At 41.6% G+C, this 26,278-nt stretch overlaps 1 protein-coding gene across 2 annotated transcripts; it reads right to left on the reverse strand.

Annotated features, from left to right (window-relative positions):
• Positions 1-2,135: 2,135 nt before the first annotated feature.
• CCNJL (cyclin J like) lies at positions 2,136-25,975 on the reverse strand. Of its 2 annotated transcripts, none has more exons than XM_071814790.1 (6): positions 25,871-25,975; positions 25,639-25,747; positions 14,537-14,747; positions 6,375-6,674; positions 5,388-5,547; positions 2,136-4,434 (listed from the first exon to the last, which is right to left on the reverse strand). In XM_071814790.1, exons 2-6 carry the CDS (start codon positions 25,714-25,716, stop codon positions 3,987-3,989), a joined length of 1,197 nt encoding a protein of 398 aa, XP_071670891.1. In that variant the 5' UTR covers positions 25,717-25,747; positions 25,871-25,975; the 3' UTR covers positions 2,136-3,986. The 2 variants fall into 2 exon arrangements, with proteins under 2 accessions (XP_071670891.1, XP_065705160.1); XM_065849088.2 differs by having other exon boundaries at positions 25,639-25,744; positions 25,871-25,951.
• Between the last annotated feature and the right edge of the window lie 303 nt (positions 25,976-26,278).

Here is a 26,278-nt window from a genome sequence, read left to right on the forward strand (position 1 = left end):
TTGAAATTCAGACTCTTCTGTTATATGAGGTCATACTGAGAAGCAATAAGGGATCTTTTCAGGCTTACTCCTCATTTCAGTTCAAGTCAGCTAGTACATTCCAGTGTGAATAATACTGTGACATCTTAGAACATTGGGATTTAGAATGTGCCCATCATATTCAATGCTTAACCAGCTACACAGAAGGACCTGTAGACTTAGGCACAGGTAAACACGGGGCAAGCATTTTAGGAACCTGAACTAAGGGATGGTGGGTTTTTGTCTGACTGATTCACTCCCACAAGAACATGCTCTAGAGGAGATGATGCTGATAACACAGTGATTCCCTGCTTTGAACACAAAATGGAATCAGCCACCACTAATTCCAGTTCTAGAAGCAACTACATTTTGTGTTCTGCAACTGGCACATTTTGTTTTCACATTCTGCATGTGATTAAGTTACTCCCTGCTATACAGGAAAGCAATGCTTTGAAAGGAAAGGTGGGATTTTTATCTAGGCTCTCTAGAAAGCATGCAAGAGATGCTTTCATGTGGAGAAAAAGGCATTGCTGTCTTTTCAACCAGAGGACAGTCTTCAGGTTTGTCTTGAAGCAGAAATACAGATAGCAAAACAAACACCCCTTGAAAAAACAAACCAACCAAACTCATGCCAGATTATCACTAAGAATCCACCAGTATTTGTCCCACATTTGCTAGTATCTAGACTTCTCAGTAAAAAATAGCACTAAGCTAAATTTTATTAATCAACACCTGTACACTTTACTGGTGAGATGATTATACCAATCAAAGAGCATTTTATCAGTTTAGATTGATGACTACAGTGTGTGAAACTTGCTAAAACAAAAGGATCAAACAGTGCCTCTGACAGCTTCGCAAGCACTACATCATGACTTTCTCAGAAATAGGGAGATGGTAGTAGTTTCGCTTTCCTATTTGAAAAAGCAGAAAGCTGCAGCTTTAAGATTTTAAGTAAGTTCATTTTAACCTTTGATGCCTGATCAACATTAGCAGAGTGTTTTCCACCTGTATCCCCTGCTGCAGCTCTTGTCAGTACTCACTAGTAGTTTTTTTAATATCAGATTTCTCATTTCTTTGGTTACATCTACAACATCCTCCCATGGAGCAGGGTAACCTGTTTTGTATTCCTACCCATGTTTCGCTGCATTTGCTTTTGCAGCAGCCTTTTTTACTTCAAAGGCTGCAAGGGAAGTACAAGTTAATCACCACATAAAAATTCTGATCTATGGCTGTGCTGCAACTGACAGCATCAAACAGCACAAGCACAGGGCGCAAAGTTTTGCATCCATGTGCTCAAAAATTAACTCAGTTTTGCATGCACCTCTGCAGGTCCCTCCAAAAGTAATTGCGGCAAAAAGCCTTCAGAAAAGTGTCCTTAGGCTGGCTGAACTCTTCTGCGTTTGCTGTTTCTGAGGAGATATATTTTCACAACAGAAAAACAATTGCAGTCACATGAAAAAGTATTTACCTGGAAATTAAACGTGGAATTGCCACCAATATTTCAAGCATTCTGGAGATAACTGTCAACTGAAGCACTATTAGGCCAGCTCAAATTCTCATAAGTCTTTGCCCTTTCAGAGGCTGCTATCAGATTTAATCTGCCCCAACTCCACCCATGATACAACAGCACAAACAAGGCAACAGACAATACCTGCTTAGAAGATGCAGCCACCCGAAGAAAGATTGAATGAACAACTGCATTCTCCTTATTCAGCCTTTTGGTCTCCTCAGGTGGGATGGCACCTCCAAGACACACTGGCCCTGTGAGCCGGAACAATCTGTTCTTATGTTATGTCTCTACCTTTGTCTCTGCACATTTTCTGCCTGTTTCTCCAGCTATCTCCTCATTCCACTTTGTACTTCCGTATATGCACCAACACTTTATTGGAATAGGACCTTATTTCTTGTGCAGTGGCCAAATTCCTGATCTGCCTAATCCTTCACAGTTTATTATTTGGCAAGGCCTTTCCGTCACATTTGTCCTACCAGTCTTCTGTTCTGTAAAACATTAAGAGTGCTCAGATCAAGTATTTTTAAGGTATAGACATATATTCTCTGCTAGCTCTTAAAAGCTAAGGAGAAACCACACTAACAAGAAAAACAAAATAAAAAAGGGGTACTTCAGCTGTGTGCTTGTTTATTGGAAACTTCCACTGGGAATTTAGCAATTATTTTCACAATTAAACACAACGGCAGTCCAAAGTATAACACCACATGTGACACAAATTATGAGGGTGATAAAGAACAAAACCACACAACAGTAATGCCACATGTATGTTGTTGTTCACGTCTGTCAAATGACATAAAAATACACTGAAGTCTTCTGAAAATAAAGTTTAATATAAATACAAATCCAACAGACGAACTAAGTTCTCTAAACTTCTAGGCTAATTTCTGAAGAGTACTGCCTCTTCATTTACACTTTGCATTTTTTGTTTAATAAAACAAGCAGATCCCTCTAGCCCGCTGAATGGAAGAAATTACCTTGATACCAAAAATTGCGTTCTCAGAAGACAGTTACACAAACACACATTAGCACACTGGCTAGTTTTTGCCATCCACCCTAAAACACCTTTAGAAACAAATCTCTAAAAATATAATTTAAAATAAGACTGTGACACGTGACTTGAAAAAATTGCCCCGAGTCAGTAAAAGCATATTGCACGTTATTTGCATTGCTGTCCTGAGAACCGTCAGAGAAAAGACAGAGTCCTGCCTTCAAAGACATTTACAACAGTGGTTGCATATATCAAAACTAAAGTTTCACATTTGCACAAGTCCATTTCTTGTAATTATCTCTATTAACATAAAAAGCCATTATCCCTGGTTTCAGCTGAAAAAGAAACCTTTGGATATGTGACAGTAGGAGTGTGTCTCATTGCAAAGAAGCAATGGGATTTTCAATCTACCAGCTAAGTTTTCCAAGAGAGTGCCAAGATGGTATTTAAAAACCAAAGTCAGCGTTGTCTGGCACTGCAATCAGAACTGTAATTTCACAGTTAAGTTAACTAGTTCCCTGTCCTTGCCCCCATTAACACCAGTTCCTCCATCCTGAACCCAGACTACTGCCACAAGTCATGGAGCCTGAAAGATAAAATAACTGAAGGCAGTGAACCTTCCAAGAGTTTATCCAAGAGGATTTCTTCAAGTAACATTAAATCCCTGATAAAGATCATGAACGCTTTTACTAACAATGATCTCCAGTTTCAAAATCAGCAGCACTTCAAAGATCTAAGTGATGATTTAAGGTTTTGCTTTTATTTCTAAAATACTTGAAGGCAGAGTGATGTTCTGTTTAGCAGCACCATGTTCAGATTCCAACAGAACGTCAATTAAAAAATTATTTTATAGTCTTCTGGCCCATTTTTATTTTTCTTTTTATTCTAAAGTCTTACTCCTGAACTATCACTCCTGCTCAAAGAAAATGGAAAGTGTTCTACACAGATTTCTACATAAACGAAGTTCACATTTAACTGTTAGCAATTTCAGTGTATTCTAGAAGCTTCCAGTAGTATAAGTTGCCACTGATCAAGTGACACATCACTGGGAGAGAGGAGAGCACCCTGTGGTTTCCAACAGCATCCTCTGGGTACATGGCTACTTGGCCAGGAATTCAACAAACGCTCCATCCTGAAGTAACTTAACACAAGCTCTCAGCCAGCTCTGGTGAGTCACTAACTGAAGAGCAGAAGGAAGCAATCTCCACAGGGTTTTATGCAGATACCTCTCAAAGTGACACTGAAGGAGGTATATTAATGAATTTCTATTTCTCTCTCATTAAGAGCCAAAGGTACAACCCTTGGCAGAAAGGCACCCCGGTTCCAGCGATCAGCGGATCCAGATCAACATCCTCTGAATGAGCAAGTCATAAAGATTCTGTTCCTTCATGGTTTTCACTGCGATACACATCTTGTATCACACAGGCTTCTTCAGCTTCTGTTCATATCACCTTTTTCTCCCGTCAATATTTATCCATCAAAACACCCAGCTGCACACGAGTGAAGGTCACTGAGGTAAGTACTGCTGTAAGCCATGGAAACGCAGTGCCTGGGCTCTGTTCCCAAGGCCACCTGCACAGCAATGGGCGTTTGGAGGGGCAGGGGCTGGGCAGGCGGCCCCAGCCTGGCCTGAAGAGCAGCGCAGGAGTGGAAGGAGCTGTCAGCGCACGCAGCGAGCAGACTGCTGGCCCTGTGCGCCTCTAAGGAGTCACGATAAGCCGAGCACAAATCTTGCACTGGCAACTGGAACTGGGAAAGTGGAGCGGGATGCTGGGCTAAAGGGTGGTAACTAGATTGCTGGAAGAGAACTTGAGTAGTGACTTGATGGCTCAGATTTTCCACTGCTTCCCGTTCTTGATGCTGAATTGTCACGTGCTTTTTTATATTACTGGCTTCTTTGATGTCATTCTCATAACATCTGAAACAAATTATACGTAAGTTTATTAATAAGAGAGAAGTTCTCAGAGCTTGCATATATCCTGAAGTTTTCACTAGCCAGGCTACATCATCAGCTCTTTAGCCCTAGCTGTATATGATAATCCTTAGTTGCTTTCACAATCAACTTCTAATTATCCAGCTGCAACCTTCACACACTAACAACAGGTTTATGGATCATTTTGTATCACAAGTATGTTTTTACTGATGGACTCATTATCCTGGCACCCTAAGTCCACAACACAAAGACCTTTTAAAGCAGTCTCTGTGTTTGCAGAGTATTACAGTGCATAGCTATAAGGGAACAAGGAAAATTCCTTCTAGATATAGGAAGAAACACTTTCACACTTTCGATTTTCATAGATAGCCAAAACTTGACTAGACAACACCCTAAGCAGTCTGATTTAACTTCAGCTGCCCCTACTTTAAGTAGGAATTCAGAAGTTGTTATCTCCAGAGTCCACCATCACTCCCAACCAAAATAATTCTGTTAAACTTTATTTTCTGTTTAGACTGTATGTGCTCACATATCAGACCAGTATTGATGCATTGCAGTCATGTCCTTTACTGGAGAAAAAAAACCAAAGAATAGTTCTGAAATGTCTCCCTACTGTATTTTTGATGTTAGAGAAGCACTGGTGTCTCTCTGCAGCAAGTACATTGAAGGTACAATGAGAAAACAAAGGGGAAAAAAGCTTCCGTCCAATCACATGGACAAGCAGACAAAAAGCCATCATGAACGCTAAATTGTGCGCTCTGTTCCACGTGGCAAATATAATTAAAATACAGTATTTAGTAAAGTCCTCTCCCCAAACTGAAGATGAGATAACAAAGGTAATACTGTACTCCTAATTATAGCTAAACAGCTTAAAAAAAAAAAAAGTATTAACATCTTCTTAAGAGCACAAGCAGGTTACATTTTTGTTCTGATCTTACATGAGCATCATCTCAATGCATTGGACAAGATGTTCCCAGGAATAACATGTTAGCAATTCAAGCTGTGTTGTCCAGGCAGGAGAAATCTGCATGCAGATACGGGAGGCGCACACACAAGCTGCAGCAATCAAAGATGGACGAAAATGGAGGAAAGTGTGATCTACAAAAGAAAAACCAAACCCAAACCCAAGTGAATAGACTCTTTACTAGTCTCCACAGTGAGCCTGTTATGGGTATACATGGCAAAACAGAGCAAAATTAAATCCTCAACTTTGTTCCGCACATCTCAGCGTATTAACTCGCCACCAGAAAAAGTATCTCAAAAGCTGGGTGAGGTTTTCCTGAAGTTCTCTGTACTACTTGTTTGTAACTACTAGCAAGGACTCAGTAATTTATTTTGTTTCAGAAAAAGCCACAAAATAGACTACGCAGTAATTTGTAGACTGGTCTCAACTGAACCAAAGTGAAATACTGACAAACACACACACACATTTACAGTAGTGCTGGAGCCAGCTCCTGAGGATGCTGCAGTTCACTGCCTCTCACATGGGCAGACACTGGAAATGATTCTGCAAACCAAATCACTAAAAGTCCCACGATTCTAACTATGTCATGTCTTGCAGCATGACCTTCTAAAAAATATAAATTAAAAAGGTTCATACATTGAACTGCATAATACCATGTGTACAGCTGACAGCAGTTCATACTCCGTGGCAGATCACGCATTAGACCCATTTCTGACAGCCTCTCCAATTAGTGTTCTAAGCTAAAAAAAAAATCTCATCTAGAGATTTCTGAAAAGAGAGCAGCTTATGTACAAGGGCAGGACACCGGATCATGTGCCATCTGAAATAACTGCAAAGAGAAACCATTATGCACAGATAATTTTGTGCAGTCCGTATTATGACAAGTTTTAAAGCCCTCAACTCTTCCAGACTTCTGCCTTTTGCCGAATGGAAGATCAGCCTGGCATAAAGCTCCTCTTACCTTGCACTGAGAAATCGAGGAAATAATACGCGTATTTCTCCAGAAAAGCTTTGGTTTTGGTCAGCGAGGTGACCGGCCAGCCGTTGTGAAGGTCATTCTCACCAACGGACGCGTGGAGGTAGTAGTCGATGTAGTGTGCTGCTGTTGGTAGACAGAGGTTCCAGTTGAAGTTTTCCAAAAGCAGCATTTCCATTCTAAGTAAATCTTTCTTGTTCAATACCACATTCACATTGCACATGTACGCCAGGTTATTTAAGTGCTCCAACTTTGGAACTTTATCTTCTTTTTCTTCAAATTTACCTGCCAGAAGAGAAGGTTTTCAGGTAAGACTTACTGTTATGATTGTCTAAGAGCCAGCAAAAAACACTCCCCAAAACAGAAAGTCTAATGATAAAAGCTGCTTTTTAAAAAAGGATGGGAAAGTTTAGTGACACAAGCAGGAATGAAGCCAACAGCCTGGTCAGCATGTCCCTATATCCTTATTATGGTTTTATTTATTCTTAATTGTTTGTATAGTATTGATGCCAAAACCAAGATTATAACTCATTAGGATTACAGATAGTTTTTCTGACAACTGGAAGCAGTTTGCTGAAGGACATTCAGTCAAGTGTGAAGAAAGCAAGCAGTATGGGGAAAATACGGCAAAGGAAGATCTAATATTGAGGAAAAATAGCTCCTTTGGGTACGAAAGCTAAATGCACATGCTACAAACACGAAGACATTAAAAACCCTCAGGCAACACCACCTTTGCCCTTGCTGCTTCAGAATGTGGCTTTGTTCCTTCCTGTCTTGGAGGGCCTCATTAGCTGAGGTCACGGAAAGGCAAGGAGAAGTACCCTGCCACCAAGCGATTAGCATAAATAATTCCTGTGGGGTTAGGAGAGAGCATACATTTTCAGAATCGAGATAGCTGAGCAAAGCTGCACCTTTTTCTAAATGCATTTACCAGCCTACTGAAACAGCAGTAGTCTCTAGAATGATTTAATTTTCACCAGTAGCTACAAAGTGCTTGTCATTTTGTACAGAAAAGCAGGATCTTGGTCTATTCACCCTTCTTGTATAAAAAGCATCCAATATCAGATGTGATTCCCATTATTAGATCTATCAGTAATAAAGCAACAGTGTTACTTCGCTGGAAAGTTAAGAAAGCAATTAAGTCTTCTTAAATTCACACTGTTGTTTTACTGAGCGGAAAATGACCGACCCACCAGCTAATCCTTGCTCAAGAGTTAGCAATGATCACCAGTGATAAGTTTCCGGTGCAGCTTAAAGAACATCCATGCTGCAAAATCCAAACTCGTAGCTACTTAAAAGTACTTTGTGGTTATCGTTTCCTCTTTGTTCTTGAGGACACATATGCTACAATTGATTCTCGATTCAGTTGTCCTCCCATTGCCTCTACAAGAGTCCTTTACTAACGCAGACCAATTGACAAGATAGTCGCATGTCATATGGCAGAATATTGTCATCAAATCTAAAAATAATTAAAACAAATATTGCACTAGAAAATTATTTTAAAAGGAAGATCTTGCTATCCATTTAGGATAGCAATTCCATCCAAAGTGTCTCCAGTGTATTAAAAACCTGACCATTTTCTATACTATTAGTAGTTCAAGTGTCTTTTTAACACATTTAAAAATGGATTTTCCATCTTTGAGCCTGTTCAGGTGTCATGGATATGAAATGCAGTAAAAGTATAATATGGCAGCCACCCCACCAGAACAGAGCCCAACAATAACAATGAAAAACAAAATTCAACCATCATATGAAGCAGAACAGGAAAGGATTGTGGGCACACTTTTGGTGAAAAAGCCCTTAAAATCAGGAGTCCGTATACACATTCATGAATCTCCTTGTCACCTGACTTTAGAACTGTTTAAGAAAAATGACATTTGATAAAAGTTAACCCTTTGTTTTTTCCCCACAAGATGATCTCACAGCCTGACACAAATGTAAGGAGCGTGCTAGCAGATGTGGGAGAAACCACTGCATGCCCAGGAAACTAAAGACGAGAGCTGTCGTTCTGGCTTCTCTAAGTTCTAGTTCCTTCTTTCTTCCCACTCAAGCTTGGAAATCTCAAGAAGTCAGACTATAGTCAAGAGAGCAGACTGTCAGCACAGTACTGTTAAGAAGGTATCATGCTGACATAAGGAAAAGCTATTTGACTTGATCAACTTTATTTTCTTTGAAAGCTGAAAATAACTGACAACAGCTAAATTTAGCTATTTAGATTATTAGTTATTTATTATTTCCCCCTTTCTGCTCTTCAACAGACTAGTTCCTAGCTTTAATTAATTAATAGCAGGGGCCACTGCAGCAGATTGGAGACACCAACTGAAAATGGGGGGAGAGAAATCAACTCAGAAGTCTCGCTTCAAATAAACTGAATACAAGCTACTTTCCAAAGCAACACGCAAGTGATAATTTCTTTCTCAACTCCACCTTGACCTAAACACTTTGCTTCGAAGTTTGTAAAGCACTTTCCACTTATTTTTAAATTGAAATCTGGAAAAGACAGCAAAAGTTTGTTCATTACATCAGACCAAAGAGATCAGAGACAAGATAGGAAAGAACAACTTTAAGATGTTTTTAAAATGCAGTGTGTCCTTTCCCATTTCCCTAATTTCAAGAAAATGGAATATAGTACTCCTATTTTTGTTTTGTTTGTTAAAGGCTCAGACAAGGCAGTTGTACATCTACTACTGACCAAAGAACACTGGTTTAATCAACATCAGGATTTGGGAAGCAAAACAAAGCTGGTTCAGCTACATTATCACCTAGAGTCCATTGTTTGATGTTCCTGAGAATTGTGGATGAGTCATTTGCATGCTTCTGAAATGCCACTGTAGACACCTCAAATCAAAAGGTTGCTGTTGTGTTCCAAGCTCTGCTTACTGATAAAGCCATTTATTTGTCACTATTGCCCTCAAAAATAGTTTTGTTTTGAGGCAACAGAATCATAAGCCTCTAAAGGAATGTCTAATTTAAGAAATATCTGGATGCTGCAAATTTTCATACACAGAGGCCTACTGAAGTCAGTAGGATGAAGAAGATGAACATGCAATGTAGGTCTACTTTTGTGACCAACATTTTTTGTAAAATCTAAAGAGATGGGGGCAGCATGGGATATTTTAGAGTGTGGAGCATTACTGTAGTTAATGACGCAAAGATTTTCCAAGTTACTTTAGATCACATTCTGTATCACTCCTAATTCTACAATTGGATGCTCCCTCAGAAAAAAAAAAAACACAACAAAAAAACAAAAGTGCTTTTTATGTTACACATTCAAACTTTTGTTTTAATGAACAAAAACCAGAGTAAGTCCTGTTGTCAAGGGGAACAGAGTACATTTCATCAGTACATCTGCCACACTATCAAAACAGGCTCTCAGAGGAGCATCACTGCTATCAAATGTACCCCGAAGAACTTGTTCAGCCACTACAGGAGGCACTAGTTCACCTCACTGTGCCCCATGCAGCTCAGCCTGGTTACTGGCACTTGGGTAGATCTTCCTGAGCTGTTGCACGGGTAACAAAACAAAGCAGGACATGCACGCAATTTGTTTTACTACACTTTCAGAGTCGTTGAGAAGACCAAGGAACAAAAAGGACTGACAACTTAGCGTTATTAAAGTGTAAGTACTTTTTGTCCCATAAACAATTAAAATAAATGCAAAAGAAGGATAAACCAGTCAAGCCCATCCAGCCGAGCAATAAAGAACCTACGGCTGCTTGCAGAACTGAAGGACTGCTTTTCTTTATTCCTACATTGTTCCAGGAGGTGGTACAACAAACTTCTGAGACTCTCTCATGCTACCCCCAGATATAAACACAGCTTCTAACTGTCCTCTAAGCAAGGCGAGAAAGAAAGGCTATTTTAGAGACAGCCTGCTTAATTCCTTTTTCTGCAGTGTCTTGCACAGTGAGCAGTCAGGGGTTTTTTGTCTATCTATACAATATCTAGCACATATCCAAACCACTTGGCTCAAGGCACCTGTGTCTTCAATGCCTTACTACTATAGCAAAGTTTAGTTGCTAAAGAAAATATTCTGTACATATTATAGCAGCAGGGAAATTAAAAAATTAAGACTACAGACTAAGTTTTGCACTAATCTATATCCTGGACTGACACCCGCTGTTATGTTTTACTGAAAATAAGTAGCTCAGCTGTTTTTGTCAGGACAGTTACCTGCTCATGAAAGTGGGACAATAAACGGAGAAGGGATCACAGAGTACAGTCCAACAGAAAAGCTGCCTGATGTCTGACAACAGCTCCACAGAGTCAATGGGGAATTAGGTGATAAAGGATTATCCATGCTCTAAACTCAGCCCATTTAGTACAGACATCTTTTCTTGCTCTAATTTCTTTTATTGTCCTGAGTTAACTCAGCTGCTGAGAATCCACTGGCAGATTAAGGAGCTGGGCAAAATAAAACCAGCAGAACCACAAGAAGTACTCGAAGACTCTGAAGCAATACAGCGCTGGGTGTGCTGAACAGCAAGTGAGCTTTCTCAACTTTAAAAACTGTTATCACGTCTCCATAGCAGCAGAACCCTCTTGAGGAAGAGGGGCCATAAGAACTGGAATTGCTGGCATTGTTCAGTGCCACTAAACAGCTGAGAGAGATGCTGCTTTCATCAGGTACTGAAGCACCTGCTACTGAAGAGGTCTGGCTCTTCTGGGAAGAAAGGAGCAACTTTTAAGACCCAACCAGGATTTTACAGCAACAAGCAAATGCTCCACTGCTTTAACTGGACTGATACACCACCATGGTACAGTCCCTGTGTACTGAAAGTACAAAGCCCACAGAAGAAACAGTTGCGGTGGTTTCAGATGCACTGCCTCCCCAGTTTACTGCTCCCGTGCTGGACCATCTGATGGGTTGTGTCAGTGCATCTCATCTGCGTGGGGTCAGCTGGATTGCACAGCTTTCAGCGGGCAATTTGAGCCAAGTAGCACTAAAGCACAAGGGGTATCGTTACACAACCCCTTTTTCTAACAGAGCATTTAGGGCTAGAGCATCTTAAACTATCACACTAATTTTCTGTAATAAATTGCCCGATGCAGGTGCAGTTTGGAAGGTTACAACTGCTGCTGCCCAGCAGTGCTCCCTGCAAGGAGCTGCCTTCTCAGCTGCCAGGTGGGGTGAACTGCAGGTTCTTCCATCCCCTTCAGGCAAAATGTTGAGCTTCTCTATTACGCCTCTTCCACTCACCAAAAAACCTCACATTCAGACTAACTAATGGGAATAAGTACTCTAACTACACCTCATCTTGTGGTCTGCACAGTACCCTTAACCTCTTGCTGTTTTCTGAGGAAGCAATCAGGAAGAAAACTCAGTTTCTCTAAATGTATTTGTAAAAATGACTGAAAGACAGCCTGCATTAAGCATTCATCTTGCTATGATGTAAACACAACTATTTGAAAAAGGCTTTTGTGCTCACTATAGTAAGGGTGTATCATTTTTTAGAAGTACAAGTGTCTTGCAGCATAGCCTGAAGAGCTCGTTCCTCACTTTTGCTGCAGTCCTCTGCTGAAAAACCATGCAACGTCCTACAGTAACGCTTTGCAGGAAGTTCTGAGTGCTGCATTTGCAGGAACAGGCAAGGGACTAGTTCTAGTCTTCCTTGCTACAGCGAGAACTTTCAAGGTGACTTTCAGGTCGGTATTTCTGACTTACTCAGAATCTTTCACTACAAAACAAAACATAGTAGAATTTTTCTCCTTTTCACATAATTTTGAGAATAGCAAAATAAACACAAGAACTCCCATTTACTGCAAAAGGTCTTTTCCTGACTTGACTTGCATCACATTGAACTACACATACCAAACGAGAATATCCTTATTGCACATTAAGATGGCCCAGACAGTAAACAACAAAGTCTCCAAGCTGAGCCCTAGCGTTTTAAGCCTTATCTATACAAGTTAATTAGGCGTTAATTTTGTGCAAAGTTGCTTTGGTTTAACTTTCAATGCTTTGTTTCTACAAAACCGCCTTTGTGCTGATAGACTTTTTCCCCTTCCTGTAAAATTTCAGATCAGAATGTATATATGCTCTGCATTACTTTAATCTTAACTTTAGGAAGCTTCTCATTAGCTCACTAGACTTAAGCTTGCTCTTTTAAGCAATTTTCTGTTTTAACAGGCAGCAGTTGCAAAACATTTCCTTGTAGTGTTACCATCGGGTAGTTTGTGAACTTCCTTTTGCTTCACAGTTGCATTGAGCTGGCCTAAGCTGCATTTTGCTTTGGTCACTTACTTAAGGAAAATCTTGAAAGCTTTTTTGCTTCTTTTTAAATCCTAGAAGCTAGAGAAGCCAGCAGTCCAGCTCTCCCAGTCTCTTATAGGGAACCTCCCCCCAAGATCTTATACCATACCAACTCTGCCATTTCATTCAAAGTTCAAGGGCACTGTTTTAATCCAATCTGCATAGCACTGGAAACGTAAACTATAGCTATATAGTCTTCCTGTAAATCCAAATTTACAGTTATTAGAAGAACTGCTGAAGCATCAATTTTATGCTAGGGAAAAAACAGAGAAGTATGCTTGTGTCAGATTTATCTAAAGAAAATCCTCTTGTCTTTTCTGAAGATGACATTCATCCATACACTTGGGAAAATAAAAATAATTTTAAAAAATTAAAACCAACCAAACACCAACACAAATGCAAAAAACTAGCAATGCTGCAAGGCATCTTGTAGTTATGAGGTTACCCAAAAAAAGAAAGACCGTCTGAAAGCTGAAGGAGCGCACCTCTGAGCGGGCATGTCTCCAGGCTACCTCAACCTGGTATTTCATTCAGTTTGATGTGTTTGAAATTAAGGGTATGGTTTCCTAATTCACTAATCGGCCCTAGCCCCTCTCCCCTCCATTGCACTAGCCTGAAGCTTGGCGGACCCCTCAGAAAAATACCTCTCTGTTACATATAACACTTCCTCAGCTGGTCTGATGGAGCTCCCCAAAGGTTCAGGTCAGCAGAACGGCAGTGCCTGAGTCACCCGGGCTGCTGTAAGACTGCACCTACAACAGCCGTTTATATTCTTCTTTGTTCTCATTTTAATATTGGCCTTTTTTGCAACATGAACCAGTAACTGCTCCACATGATTCACCACCTTCTCTGGAGTCAGGTAGACAGCAATGCTTAAATACACTTAGTATATGGTGGTTTTTATTATTTTACCATCATTATTTCTGCAGATTAAGCTCTTCAGAACACAACCAGCAAGGAAAGCAGTAGCAATCCCATGTCCTGAGGGATAAATGTATGGCATCACTTTCTTTCCTCAATAGCGTCTGACTCTCCATAGTGTTTTTTACCTTAACCAATAGGACTACTTGCCCTTTTCAGCCATTAATGCTAGAGCTTGCATAGCTTCTGTTGCCCACAGTAGCGCACTGCTCTGCATGGCTCCTATTTGGCAGGTTAATTTCTCTGTAACCTAGACACAGATTTCAGAAATCTGGAAGGGCTGACTGCAGTTCCTTGAGGCACCAGTCTTGCTTTCTTCCACTTGCACAGCCCTGGCTGCAGAGAAGATTTCAAGAAAGTACTAATGACAAATGTTCAAGGTCATTTGATGCCAACACCAAAACTTCAGTATTCCAAAGCAATGCTTAGATACTTGATAGGAGCCCAGAACAAGTAATATGCATTCCAGCATCATCAACACTTCCACTAAGTGCCTCAAGAAGCAGATTTTCCTTTGGCCTCTGTATAAGAAACCTCTGATTTACAAGGAACTGATTATGCTCAGTGATCACAACAGAGGCACAGATCATCCAAGGACAGATCTCCAGGAGAGGCTGAGTGTAATTCCCTACTATTCCCAGATGTCATTCCTTGCTACCACCTTGGAACTAACCTCTCCCAGTCTTGCCACTTTCCTCCCACCCCATCATGCCCGGTCTCCACTGGCCCCTTGCACTGGTCCAGCTCCAGCTGCCAAAACCTCCTCCACACATAGCATATAGATGTGTAGTGCAAGCTATGCAGGTGCGCAGAGCTTATTAACAGACTGCTTTATGCCTTGACTTCGACTTCATTGGGCCTTACCTCAAGTAGGTGGAAGCTGTTAGCACAGACTAAACAGCACGTAATATATAAGGAAAAAGAACGATCTGCTTGGGAAAAAAAAAGCCTTAACAGACAGCAGCCAACTTACTTGCTAGAAGGAGACAGGCAAATGAAGTGACATGCAGTTGCTTGACAGTGATATCATAGCGATCCATAAAGAGGTCCAATAAATAGATAGCGAGATGCCGGGCCGTAGGGCAGAGGTTGAAACGGTTGCTGAGAACAGTCAAGAGATCAATCAAGTATCGGCGCATCCCAATCTGTGGTGAATGAGCCTTATACATGGGCAACTTCAGCTCCTAAGGAGGGGAGGAAAGAGATGTACTGAAACAAATACCATTTCAGAGTCTGGAATCCCAAACTAACACCCACCACCTGCTATGGAATGCTTAGCAGCCACAGCACTATGATTGGCACCGAAATCAGGGCTGGAGCACTGCATATTTTGACAGTCAGTTGAATTCTAATACTTTGTTCCTCCCTGCACTTTCCTCACAAGCATTAAAAATCACAGTCAAACACTCTAAACAACAATTTAGCCCAGGAACAACTTGCTGTTGCTTTCTGCAGAACACCAAACTTCTTGGCCATGAAACTTGTCCCTGAAGAACTCCTTTTTAATTTCATTCACCCAAACTGGACTGTTAACAAAGGTTTTAACAGAGTTTCATAGGCAAGAAGGGCAAGATACACTTCTCTGATATTGCCCCTTCCCCAGTTGCTCAAGTTTCTACATCCTGTGCCAAAAAAAATGCATTGGTCTTTAGAATAAAGAACAGCTATCCAACATTAAAAAGAAACCAAAGCACACATTAGCAAGAAAAACATCAGAGAATGATTACACTTTTTTAATTATTGCAAATTCCAGTACCTTCTGTAGTAACTTATTTCAGCATTATAAAAGCTAACTATTGAACTGATGGACTGTATTTCACATTGATAGAGAAATTTTTATTTTAAAGGCAGAATTATATAAGTTTTGGGTTTACCTATGCTAGATCTTCACCTGCAAGGGTTTTACACACAAGGCTGTAGTCACTATGCAAGGAATAGTTTAAGAGAAGGAGTGAAGTTCCTTGAGAATACCCACCAACTAATGCCACTTAAAAGTTGACAGCGTATCATTTTAGACATGGTTGTATACTAGTGTAGTTACCACGGTCAGACTCATATCAAAATGAGCAGAATACATTTGATTATTAAAAATAATAATAATAATTTTAAAAATCAGCAAGATGTATCTCTCAGTAACTCAGATTCTGCTTATGTGTCTTTTTTTTTTTACATATATTTGGCAAACAATGATAGGACAAGGAGTAATGGGATCAAGCTGGAACACAAGAGGTTCCACTTAAATTTGAGGAAAAACTTCTCAGTGAGGGTAACAGAGCCTGGCCCAGGCTGCCCAGGGAGGTTGTGGAGTCTCCTTCCCTGGAGACATTCAAACCCGCCTGGACACCTTCCTGTGCGACCTCACCTAGGCGTTCCTGCTCCAGCAGGGGGATTGGATTAGATGGTCTTTTGAGGTCCCTTTCAATCCCAAACATACTGTGATAAATTAGTAGTACAGTGCTGCAAGACAGACAAGTTTGCTATCAGAACAGAGAGCAGTACATAGAGCAATTAATTCTACCAAATAAGTCAGGACTTTAAAAGTGTTCACTGGCTACCCCGTTTACAGAAGCAAGAGGCACCACCCTGCCCTTGGGGCGGTAGCTGCCCACGCTCCTTTCATCCCCTGCAAGGAGGAGGTTCAGCTTCTCAGGAAAAAGAAGCTGCACAATCAGGCTCAGAGGGAGACACAGAACTGGAAACCAGGGAGGCTCCAGAAGGAGAAGCAGCTTACAAAGACGGCAAGCCGGGCGCTGTTATGGATGATTGCTTCCCAGACCCTTGTAAAGAAAGTCAGTAAAAAAACCCACATTCCAAGCTGAACAGACACACGCTGTGGACAGGCAAACAGCCCTTTGAAACCTGGGACAGCCTTCACTGGGGGATTATAAAGAAATTGCCCACCAGTAGCAATTTATAAAGCAGGGAGACAAAGGAACATGTTCCCCCCCATTGTTTTATAACCAGAAAACCCCCATAAATTTGATTTTTCTATTGCCTTATGTACAGAGATTTCAATCCATCAGTACAACTGACATACACAGGTTCAGAGCAGGAGTTCCTAATATACCAGTAATGTGAATGTTCTGGCAGGAATGGTTCAAGCTCAGTGCTTACATCAGCTACAATAACTGCATTTTTTTGATATGTCTATACAAAGCCCAAGCTATCATAAGATCAGGTGGCAATTCTACCTCTGAAATATTTGTTCCTCTAGGTAACTTGTAGGAGTTTCAAGTTTTACTTTTTGACACGTCCTACCTGTTTCAGCAGCTATGTCTCCCAGCAAAATTATACTCTCTATGTACACTGAGGTCAGCATATACATTGAATAAAAAATTTGCTTTTTAGACCATAACAAATACAAGAAATAAAGAGTAACTGCAGTTATACATCTAGTAAAAAAATCTGACCTGTCTAAATGTTACAGTTCAGTGAGTGAGCATTAGAGGTTCAGAATGACAGCAGAGATCCAGAGACTTGCATCTGAGCCTCAGAGGCCAGAACTATCCCTATTCAGCCCACTGCACTAGAAAATTCAAAGACCAAAGCACTGAATTTAATTCTGCTACTCCCTATAAGACATTGCTTTTCAAATTAGTTTTTTTTATTATTGTTTTTTGAAAATTGGCTACTAGTAAAGGTATGACAGACATTCTCATTTTGTGCACCAAAAAACCCCACGTGGGCTTCCGTATAATGAGACAAGGTTCAGCTTCAGGATTAATGTTCAGAAGAACAGAGCCCCGTGCTGTGGCTTCTTATATGATCAAGTTCCCAGGTATGAACTGATCCACAGTAATTACCTGTGTATGGGCAAGAGCCTGCCCCTGCTCCACACAGCACGAAGCAGCTAATAAGTAGCTCTGTAGGATGCTGTTACACTGACAGATCAGTCTGATGTGATGGGATTTGCTTTTAAAGGAAAGGAGTGGTACAGAGTTCAGCAATGCAAGAGCTGAATAGCAGGCTTACAGTTCTCAACACAGTTGTGGGCATTCACCCTTTGCCATCAACCCCCCCCCCAGGGTTCTTTAGCATAAGTTCATCAAGAAAAACAAATTATTATTCCTTTGAATTAAAAAAACCCCAAACCATTACTGCTTTTATATACTGATGCAGGATCAGCAAGTACAACTGTATGTAAGAAAGAATGAACTTCTGGAGATCAATAATAAACCATTTCCATTGCTTAATATTTTCCTCTATCTTCAGAAAAGCAACAGAGAAGGAACTGGGAGTCTTGCTGTCTGCTGGAATTGCCCTTTCATATGCTGCTTATCTTTGACCTGTTCATTTGTATCTATTTCAACAGCTTTGCTTTGGGCTACTGAGCAATTGCCACATTGAAATGCTAAAAGCGGCAGCACAGAAGAGGCTCACAGGTGTCTTGGAAATTAAATCACAAGATATGCTCAACAAATTGATCAATGTCTCTCCACAAAAAGCCTCCAGAAAGGCAGAGCACAGCATTTAAAGGATACACCACTTAATCGCAAAACCTCAAAGGGCTCAGAGTCCATCTTATGGGCAATGACAATTTTTAAGCCTCCACCTCCTACCAGCCTCAAGACCTGACCTTCTAAAAGAAGAGAATGGTGTAAACATTTCGAAGTGGTGTTAAAGAAGACAAATCTTCCTCAGCAATCACATCTGAAAGACGGGCAGGCTGCAGACATGAGCCTGTCATTGACTGCAGAGACACAGAGTCACCGGTGACCCCACCACTTCAGCTGCCACCTGAGCTCAGGAAACAAGATTTCATCTGCGGTTCGGATGGGTTTGTAAAGGGGCGAGCAAATGCACTTCGGAATTCAGCCCTAAAGGAGATACTAGACAAACATCTTAAACTAAAGAAAGCTTTTGAGCAACCACATGAAGGTCAGGCTTTCACTGGCCATTTGAACTAAATCAGCCAAACAGTGATTGAAGCGGAGAGGAAGAAAACAGGATCACTTCTTCCTTCAGCTCCCTTGAAGCAGCAGCTGGTGGAGGCCAATCTGCCCAGCATTTATCTGCAGAGTACCACATCAGATGGTTTGGTGTTCAACACAGCAAGAAATTCCACACACGCTTTCTTTCTATCCAATTTCTTCTCAGTAAAAGTGTTCTCCCACTGATGTAAGGCCAATTATGAACTGACAAGCAGTCAGGAGAAAAATAGTTAGCAGTAGAAAAGTTACCAAGTGATGTGACATTATGGTAAAAATTCACACTAATAATGATTGCTTCTCAGAACAAAAGTGGAATTCATCAAGGTATTTTAACAACTCACAGGTTTTTTGACAAGAAAAATGAAATGCTGTAGCAAATACACCTCAGGTTCTGAAATTCAGGGAGATGTTTACTGAACGTGGTTTTCTACCGTGTCAGAACACTTGAACATCAGTCAGGATCTGCTCTGTCCCACGGGTCGAACCTGCAGCAGCTCCTGTGTTTCTTACTGCCCTTCCTCGCTCAGCACCCTCCAGCTCAGCTGCTGCACACAGGCATCTCCAGAGAGCTGCGTCCTCCGGGGAGAGCCAGGTCAATTACCGAAACCAGAGCTTCTCGGCAACAGTGAAGCCCATTCATCTAGAAACAGCTGTTACAATACTTGCCTACAAAGACACAGGCTCTATTTACCACTATGAACTTCATACTTCTTCCATTATCATCCTTCTTTAATCTTATTATCTACTTCTGTTTCTGGATGTGTAAACAGAATCCTGCACATGACCCCTGCTAGCACAGCTCACAGTTCTCTACCACTGATCCTAATCCAAAATCTGAAAAAAGGCTTCCAGCTGGTGAACAAAATTACCCAGTTAAGGTTGAAACTTGAGTTATATACAAGATCTCCATCCTTCTTAATCCAGTGTTAAAACATATAAAGCCAAGAGACCACTTGAGTGATGTCTATATAAAGCATTCGGATTTAAAATAAAGTTAAAAAGAAAAAAAGGAAAAAGGCAACTAAGTATTTAAGTCAGAAAATTTGTAAAAGCAATACTTAGTTGCCTTTTCCCTTCTTATCATTTTTATTTAGCTCTCTGTATGTTGCATGTTCCAGACAAACAACATGTACGTGACCTCCACCAGATTCTTAAGAATTCCTGTTGTAAGAATAACAGATACTGCATTAGAACCGGAAAAAGAAATGCCTGTAGATGAAAAATAGAGGGAAGGCTTATCTAGCAGGATTTTCACAGCCGTTCTTTGAAAGAGACAAACTCCTTCCTGTTTTGTGTTCTAACCAGCCTCCCAGCTGTGGAAGAAAGGTGCCAAATCCATCTCCTAGATACAATGATGGCACAACACACAAGAAACCACTAAAAGCTAACTTCTATTTAGGCAGGCCACAAGATTATATAGAAAGAAAAATTTTGACTATACTATTTTTATAGGATCTTGAAAGTTTAGAGCATCCTGCATACTTCTTTGTAGGAGACTAGGTAGCATGGTACCAGTTTAATTCTGCTATTAATGTCACGCTGTTCTCTCTCCTGCACAGAGATCCGGCCCCTGCACAGACCACAGAACTATGCAGTCCAGAAACAAAATGACTTGTACAAAACTTGCTGGTAAGTGTTTGCATGCTTGGAGAGCTCACTGCAGTTTAATTAATTGGTCAGAAAGGTTAAGAGTTAAGTGTGTTTGTGAACAGTCAGATAGTACAGTATAGCTGATGCATTTGGCTTGTACTAATCTTAGTTCAAGTTGGCCATGCAAACTCAAAGGGGAGAGCAAAGATCTATGACAGGGCAGTGCCCTTAGGGTATGGTCAGCAGGATTTGTCCTTGTAGAGCAGAAACACATGACAAAAATCTCTGAATCAGTCATACTCGCTTCATCTGTGCAAGCACAAGCCACACAGGCTTACAGAGACCAATTACTGTAACTGTGAGAAGATACAGCAATAAGGCGCGGACCACAATTCACTGCTTCATCTGTTACTCCTCTTTTCAGCCCTGCTGTAACCGTATCTCTCAGTCCTGAAAGTTACAGCGTTGCCCATTATTTCAGTAGCCTTCAGTTCTTTTAGACAATCTGGTTCTTTATTTTTTTTTCTTTTTCAAAAAGGATGTCAGACAGCTCCTCTCATTATTTCTAGCGAAAATTTAAGATCCAGATACTTTCTAATAAGGAGGGGTGCATGGGTAATATATCTTTTATTTTTCCCCCTCATTCAACAGTGACCAATCAGGCAGACAAAGCAACAGCTTAACCACACTAGTTACACTGCTGGGATCAGTGCTGCCAGCAGCCACCCTTACTGATTTATGATACATTCCACTGAAACGTGAACGAAACGCCATAAATTTAGATTTTTCTCCCATAACCACTGCTCCTGCACACTCAAAAAGAACAGCAAATTCATGTATATCTCCCACAAAAGACCAGAACCTCAAGTTCCAACCTACTCAATGACTTTGGCTTACGCTGGGTTATTTCACTTAATCTTTCAAAGAACAGTAGCACCTTCAATAGATGCCCCCCCTTTACCAAGACTAAAGGCCACCTCAGACTACATTCTGTACTCTTCATGCATTTCCCCTACCACTCACCTCTGTCTTTCAGAATGCTCACAGATAAGCACAGGCTCCATTCTGTGAGATCTGAGCTTAGTGTAGAGACTTAAATTAAGGTTCAGGCTCACTATTGAGATGTCACACAAAAAACCTGTGGCAGACCAAGACAGTATTTCAACTGTATGTAAGAGCTTTTTGTGCTTGAATCCACTCTGCCCTTCAGCATCCTCACAACAGTCCCAGGCATTCGAAATCTGTGGGAAAGCTGAACTAGTACTGTGCTTGAAAATCCACTACTTCACACATGCCACTGTTGTATTTTATGAAGCATTTCATGAAGTCCTTCTTACTTCAAAGTATTCAGAAGTTCAGCAGCTAATCTGCGAAAGGAGTGTGAGAACCGAAATTCCAACTTTAAGGAAAATAAGAGAGATCATGAATAACCATGTACTTTATGAGGACACCTGCTCCTTTCAGCTCCAGGCACACGCTGCCATCTATAACATAAGAAAATTACAGCTAGCAACCAGTAATGCTATTGTTGCTGATATTCCAAAGCTAGAGGGTCTGTTGTTGTTTGTTTTTCTTAAGTGAACAGATTATGCTTTTGTTGCTGTGCTTCCGCTCTTGATAAGAAAACAAAACTAATACACCTCAATGTCTGTTACACCTACTTTCTTTTACAGCTGATTCAAACAGGAAACATGCATCAAAATGAAAGGTAGATGTTCTACCCTTCTATTAAACGAAACAGGAAAAAGCCTAAAACCTTTTGCAGTTCTGCAGGTATCTTGGACCTCTGAAGTTCTCAAACAGATTTTGTTTTAAAAACAAAGATCAGAAGCACCAGCTATGCAGTGCCCTAACACCTTCCCTCTGTTCGGAGCAGGTGTAACTGTCTGAATCTCAGGCTGTGCCAGGCCGATCTGCATATATCAAACAAACCATTTAATTAATTAAGCAAAGGGACGGCCACTTTTTAAAATAACAAGGACAAGAGTGGACTTACAGGCTAAAAGATAAAATGGTATTTTTTACATCAAGACCTTCATGCTACCAATAGGTCAAGTAAACCAGGTGCTTTGGCAGAACTACAGAGAATAAAGGGATATTTGCTGGGTGCAGGGAGAAGAGGAAGAGGTTGCATTTTTACTGAACAAAATTCATACCAGGACATGCACTACTTCTAGCAGGATGGTTCAAAACTGCAGGAAATGCATTTAGGGTGGCAGTATTTAAACACCAGTGAAGAAAAATGGCCTTCCCAACAAACCCTGTACAGATTACACTCTTGCTTCATGGACTGCAGTCCAAGCTGACACCACAGAGGAGAGCAAGGGAAATGCTGCATGTCAAAACAGAATTAAACACATCATGGTGGTCAACACCATTTCCTCATTAAGATCTTTAATCCAGGAGGAGGTGCAAGACAGGTGTGGAGGAGTTTTCACCTAGAGGAAAACACTCAGACATTTTAACCACTTTAGCAGTGAAGGACTGTTTACTTTCAGCAGAGAGGATCAGCTCTTCACCTGGCTGAAAGTAACTGCAGCCAGTAATCTGGACCGCCTTTTAAAAGATCAAGTTACAATTATTAACCTTTTAAATTCACAAACAAGTCCTGTACAATTTGGCTCTGCTCTGAGAAGCTATATAAGAGATAAAAACGGAAATGCAGGCAGATCTAGTAATGCTCATTAATTGCAGGAAATGAACATATCCTGGAAGGAAACAGCCCAACACAAGCACAAAAATGGGGGAGGAACAGCAAACAGACTTAACATTTCTGGGACACTCCGACTGCTTTCTAAAGCAACGTGTTTCCTCAACTTTAAAAACCAATCAAACAAAACCCCTCAACACTAACTTATTACTCAGCTTTCCACACCTGTGGAGCACCCAGGGTTACCGGAGGGAGCAAGTTGTGCACATGGCAGTAGTTCCACTTCCATTGGGAGATGTCTCTGATTTCTGACACGAAAGCCAGCTGCCTGGCACAACCAGTGCCGTTCCGTTATCAGTAGCATGGGGCTATTGTAGCACTACAAAAATATCAGCCCATACACGCAGCACCTTTCTTGTCTTGGTGTGCGTTAGACTCTCCTAGTACAAACAAACAAGCACAAACGCACAGTATCCTGTGATTTTTATTTTCCTTCTTGGCTCAGTCTTGCACCAGGTTTAACGTTCTGGCCTAATCCAGGGCAATACTTCAACTTCTCATTTGAAGTGTAAGGATGTGTGTAGCACTTTTGGAATTAAAACATTTTGCTCCACTAAGTCAGCACACTCAATAACTAGCACAATACAGTCCCACTAAGCTGAACATTACATCCCAATAATCACCGCACAGATATTTTACTAGTCAGACAATTGGGGGACTATTAATTTCCTCTGCGTTGAGCAAGAGCCTTTGGAAAGTCACAAAGTCTCACAGCATCTTTCAGGCCTCTCTGAATTAGAAGCCAGGTAACCACACACATTCAGCATCTGCTGTCATGCAGAACATATCCACCAGATACAGCACACAACATCTGTCACAAAGGACACCGACTTTCAATGAGATTAAGAACTCCACAGTCCAGTTGGGGAAATGGGAGGGATGGCATAACACTTTTTGCAATTGTTAACATAAAAGCTGGGTTGTTACAGCAGGCATACATCTCCTGTATTTGTGTGTCTACATTATTTCTTGAAAAGTGTTTCTAATGATCTTTCAGTTGTTTTAAGAAAAGAGTTATGTTGTTTAAAAGGGACATTTTATTCCTCATCTTAAACCCGGATTTTGTTCTTAAGAAAAATCCGATAGCCTGCACCAAGCATTTCAACCTCCTTGACCAGCATCTTTAAGCAACTTTCTTGTCAGATTCACTTACTACAACTAATACCTACATATTCTCACTCAAGATTAGAGACACACACTGTTCCAGACCAGGACTCCTCAGCACGTATCTTAAACCAGAGAGGTCATTTAAGCTTGAGGGTACCATCGCCTGAATTTTCTGGTTTCCAGCACTAACAAACTAATACACCAATAACGCACAAACACGCTAATACTCTAGTGGGCATGCCCACTGAAGCTTGTTTTGTTACAAGCCACTGCCACAGGCATCCCTAAAACTGGTCTCTGCCCACAAAACTGACTTAAGTACCTCAAAACTACTTATCTTCCCAAACTTTGCTGAAGGATCCTTTTGAGGAGTTCCATAACGTTCCGCAGTAAGTTCTGACACTTTAGACATCAAATAAGTAAATCTTGACAACATAGTTAAGAGTTGTTTCTGCAGAACATTACTTGAGAAAACAACAACAAAAAAATCACGAAAACTAAACAAAAAAGTTTTAGGGGCTGTGATTATTTTTGCTCGGTATACTTGTGCTCTGGATTCTCATATAGTACTTCCTTAAAAATGTTCAAGCAGAAAGAGTTGTAGACCTTCCTCAAAGCAGAAAAAGCAGAGCAGCCCAGAGACCCTTCTCTCTCTTCACAGGTTCTTTAAATTCAAATAATTGTTATTTCAGTTGGCCTATGTTAGTTTCCATATACAAAGACGTTTTAGCAATCCAGAGTAGCCTGATGCATCCAGAAAAGAGGCTGAAGAAATAATTGATTAAAAAGTACTAGATACAGGAAACAAAAAGATCTCAAAGCTTCCTCCCCACACACACCTTTTAATGCCTTGTCAATAGGATTCTGTGTTATTCCCCCTGCTGCAGGGCCAGGAAGACCTGCCTGGGCTGGAGGACATGAGAACAAGCACACAGACCTGCTAACAGTTAACTCACCTGACATCATTTATTGCTAAATGCCCGTAAAGAAGACAAAGGGAACAGAACGTCCAGAGCACTAACTTTACTAGCCACAACTTCAGTAACTCAGAGGTGTGTCAAGTACAGCAAGACAATATTTGCTAGGGCTCGCTCTCACCTTACCCGACTGACTGCACTCAGAGCGGCTTTAAAGTTGGGAGCCTGCCTAAGGAAATGTGAAAAATAAACAGCCTCAGTTCTACCTGCTCTCCCTACAAGAACACCGGCTCATCAAACAGCAAACGGACTGTTTTGCTTATTGGAGGACGTTTTACCGGTTTTCTAATCCCTTTGTAAACGACACGTGAACTTCCAGAAGAGCCATTGCAAGCCACGTCTGTGCATCTTTCAGCTCCCTAACAATCTGCCAGGGAACAGGATCCCACCTTTTACTCGAATTTTAGCAGTTATCTGTTGGAAAAGAAGCAACGCTATTTCTGACTTTTTGCAGGTCAACATCTGCATCATTTTAGCACTTAATGCAATAAATCATCAACGCTCCGGCTAAATTAAAGCTACTGAAAAGCTGCAGGCAGATATTTTTTAGGTATCAGCTTTCACGGGTTTTGTTTTGGACAAGTCTCGATCAAAAAGCAGAGCACAGGGAAGAGCCCCCTGCAAACCTGCTCCTTCGGGACGCGTTGAAGGCGAGTTTCCCAACAGCAAGGCTCGGCTCGGGCACTTTCCCAGCCGGTGCCGGGCTTTTCTGCGGGGAAGAGCGAGAAAGAGGAGAGAAAGGAACGAAGTGGGACCCAACCTTCGTCCTCAAGGTCTGATGGATGTCTGCTGCCAGCTCCCCTTTCCACCACTGCTCCTCCATCCTTTTTCTTCCCATCCAAAGGTCTGCAAGAGACGGAGCCGCTCTGCTGGAAGGGAGAACAAACCGGACAAGTCGCCCGAAGCCCCGCGGCTCTTTCCGCCGGCCCTCCCCGCGGCCCCGGCCCCGCTATTGCCGCTCATCACCCCGACCGGCCGGGTTCATTTATTACCTTTGGGGCGCTGCAGAACGCCCCCTCCGCGGGTCGCCCCCACCGCAGGCGGTGCTTCCAGGCCGGGGTCCCGCAGCCACCTCTCGGTGCCCGCGGAAGCGCTGCCCAACCGCGCAACCTCCGCGGGCCCCGGCGGGAGGAGGAGGGGGCGGGAAGGGCGGATGCTGCTGCTGCCCCCTCCGGCGGTGCGGCCCCGCGGTTAATTGGCGCTAATGAGGAGTCGACTGCCCCAGGCTGGGCAGGTCCTGCTCCTCCGCGCTCCCCGCATCCCCGGAGTGGGATGGGGGAGCCCCGGGCAGGGGGCTGAGGGTAAAACAGCAACGCCCCGACGAGAATGACATGGGTCGAGTTGTCTTCCTAGCTGGACTGGGAAGGGCAGTGCGAGCAAAATTGCTGGAGAAAATGAAA

This window comes from Patagioenas fasciata, chromosome 14, assembly GCF_037038585.1.
Source record: "Patagioenas fasciata isolate bPatFas1 chromosome 14, bPatFas1.hap1, whole genome shotgun sequence".
NCBI classification, from domain to species: Eukaryota; Metazoa; Chordata; class Aves; order Columbiformes; family Columbidae; genus Patagioenas; species Patagioenas fasciata.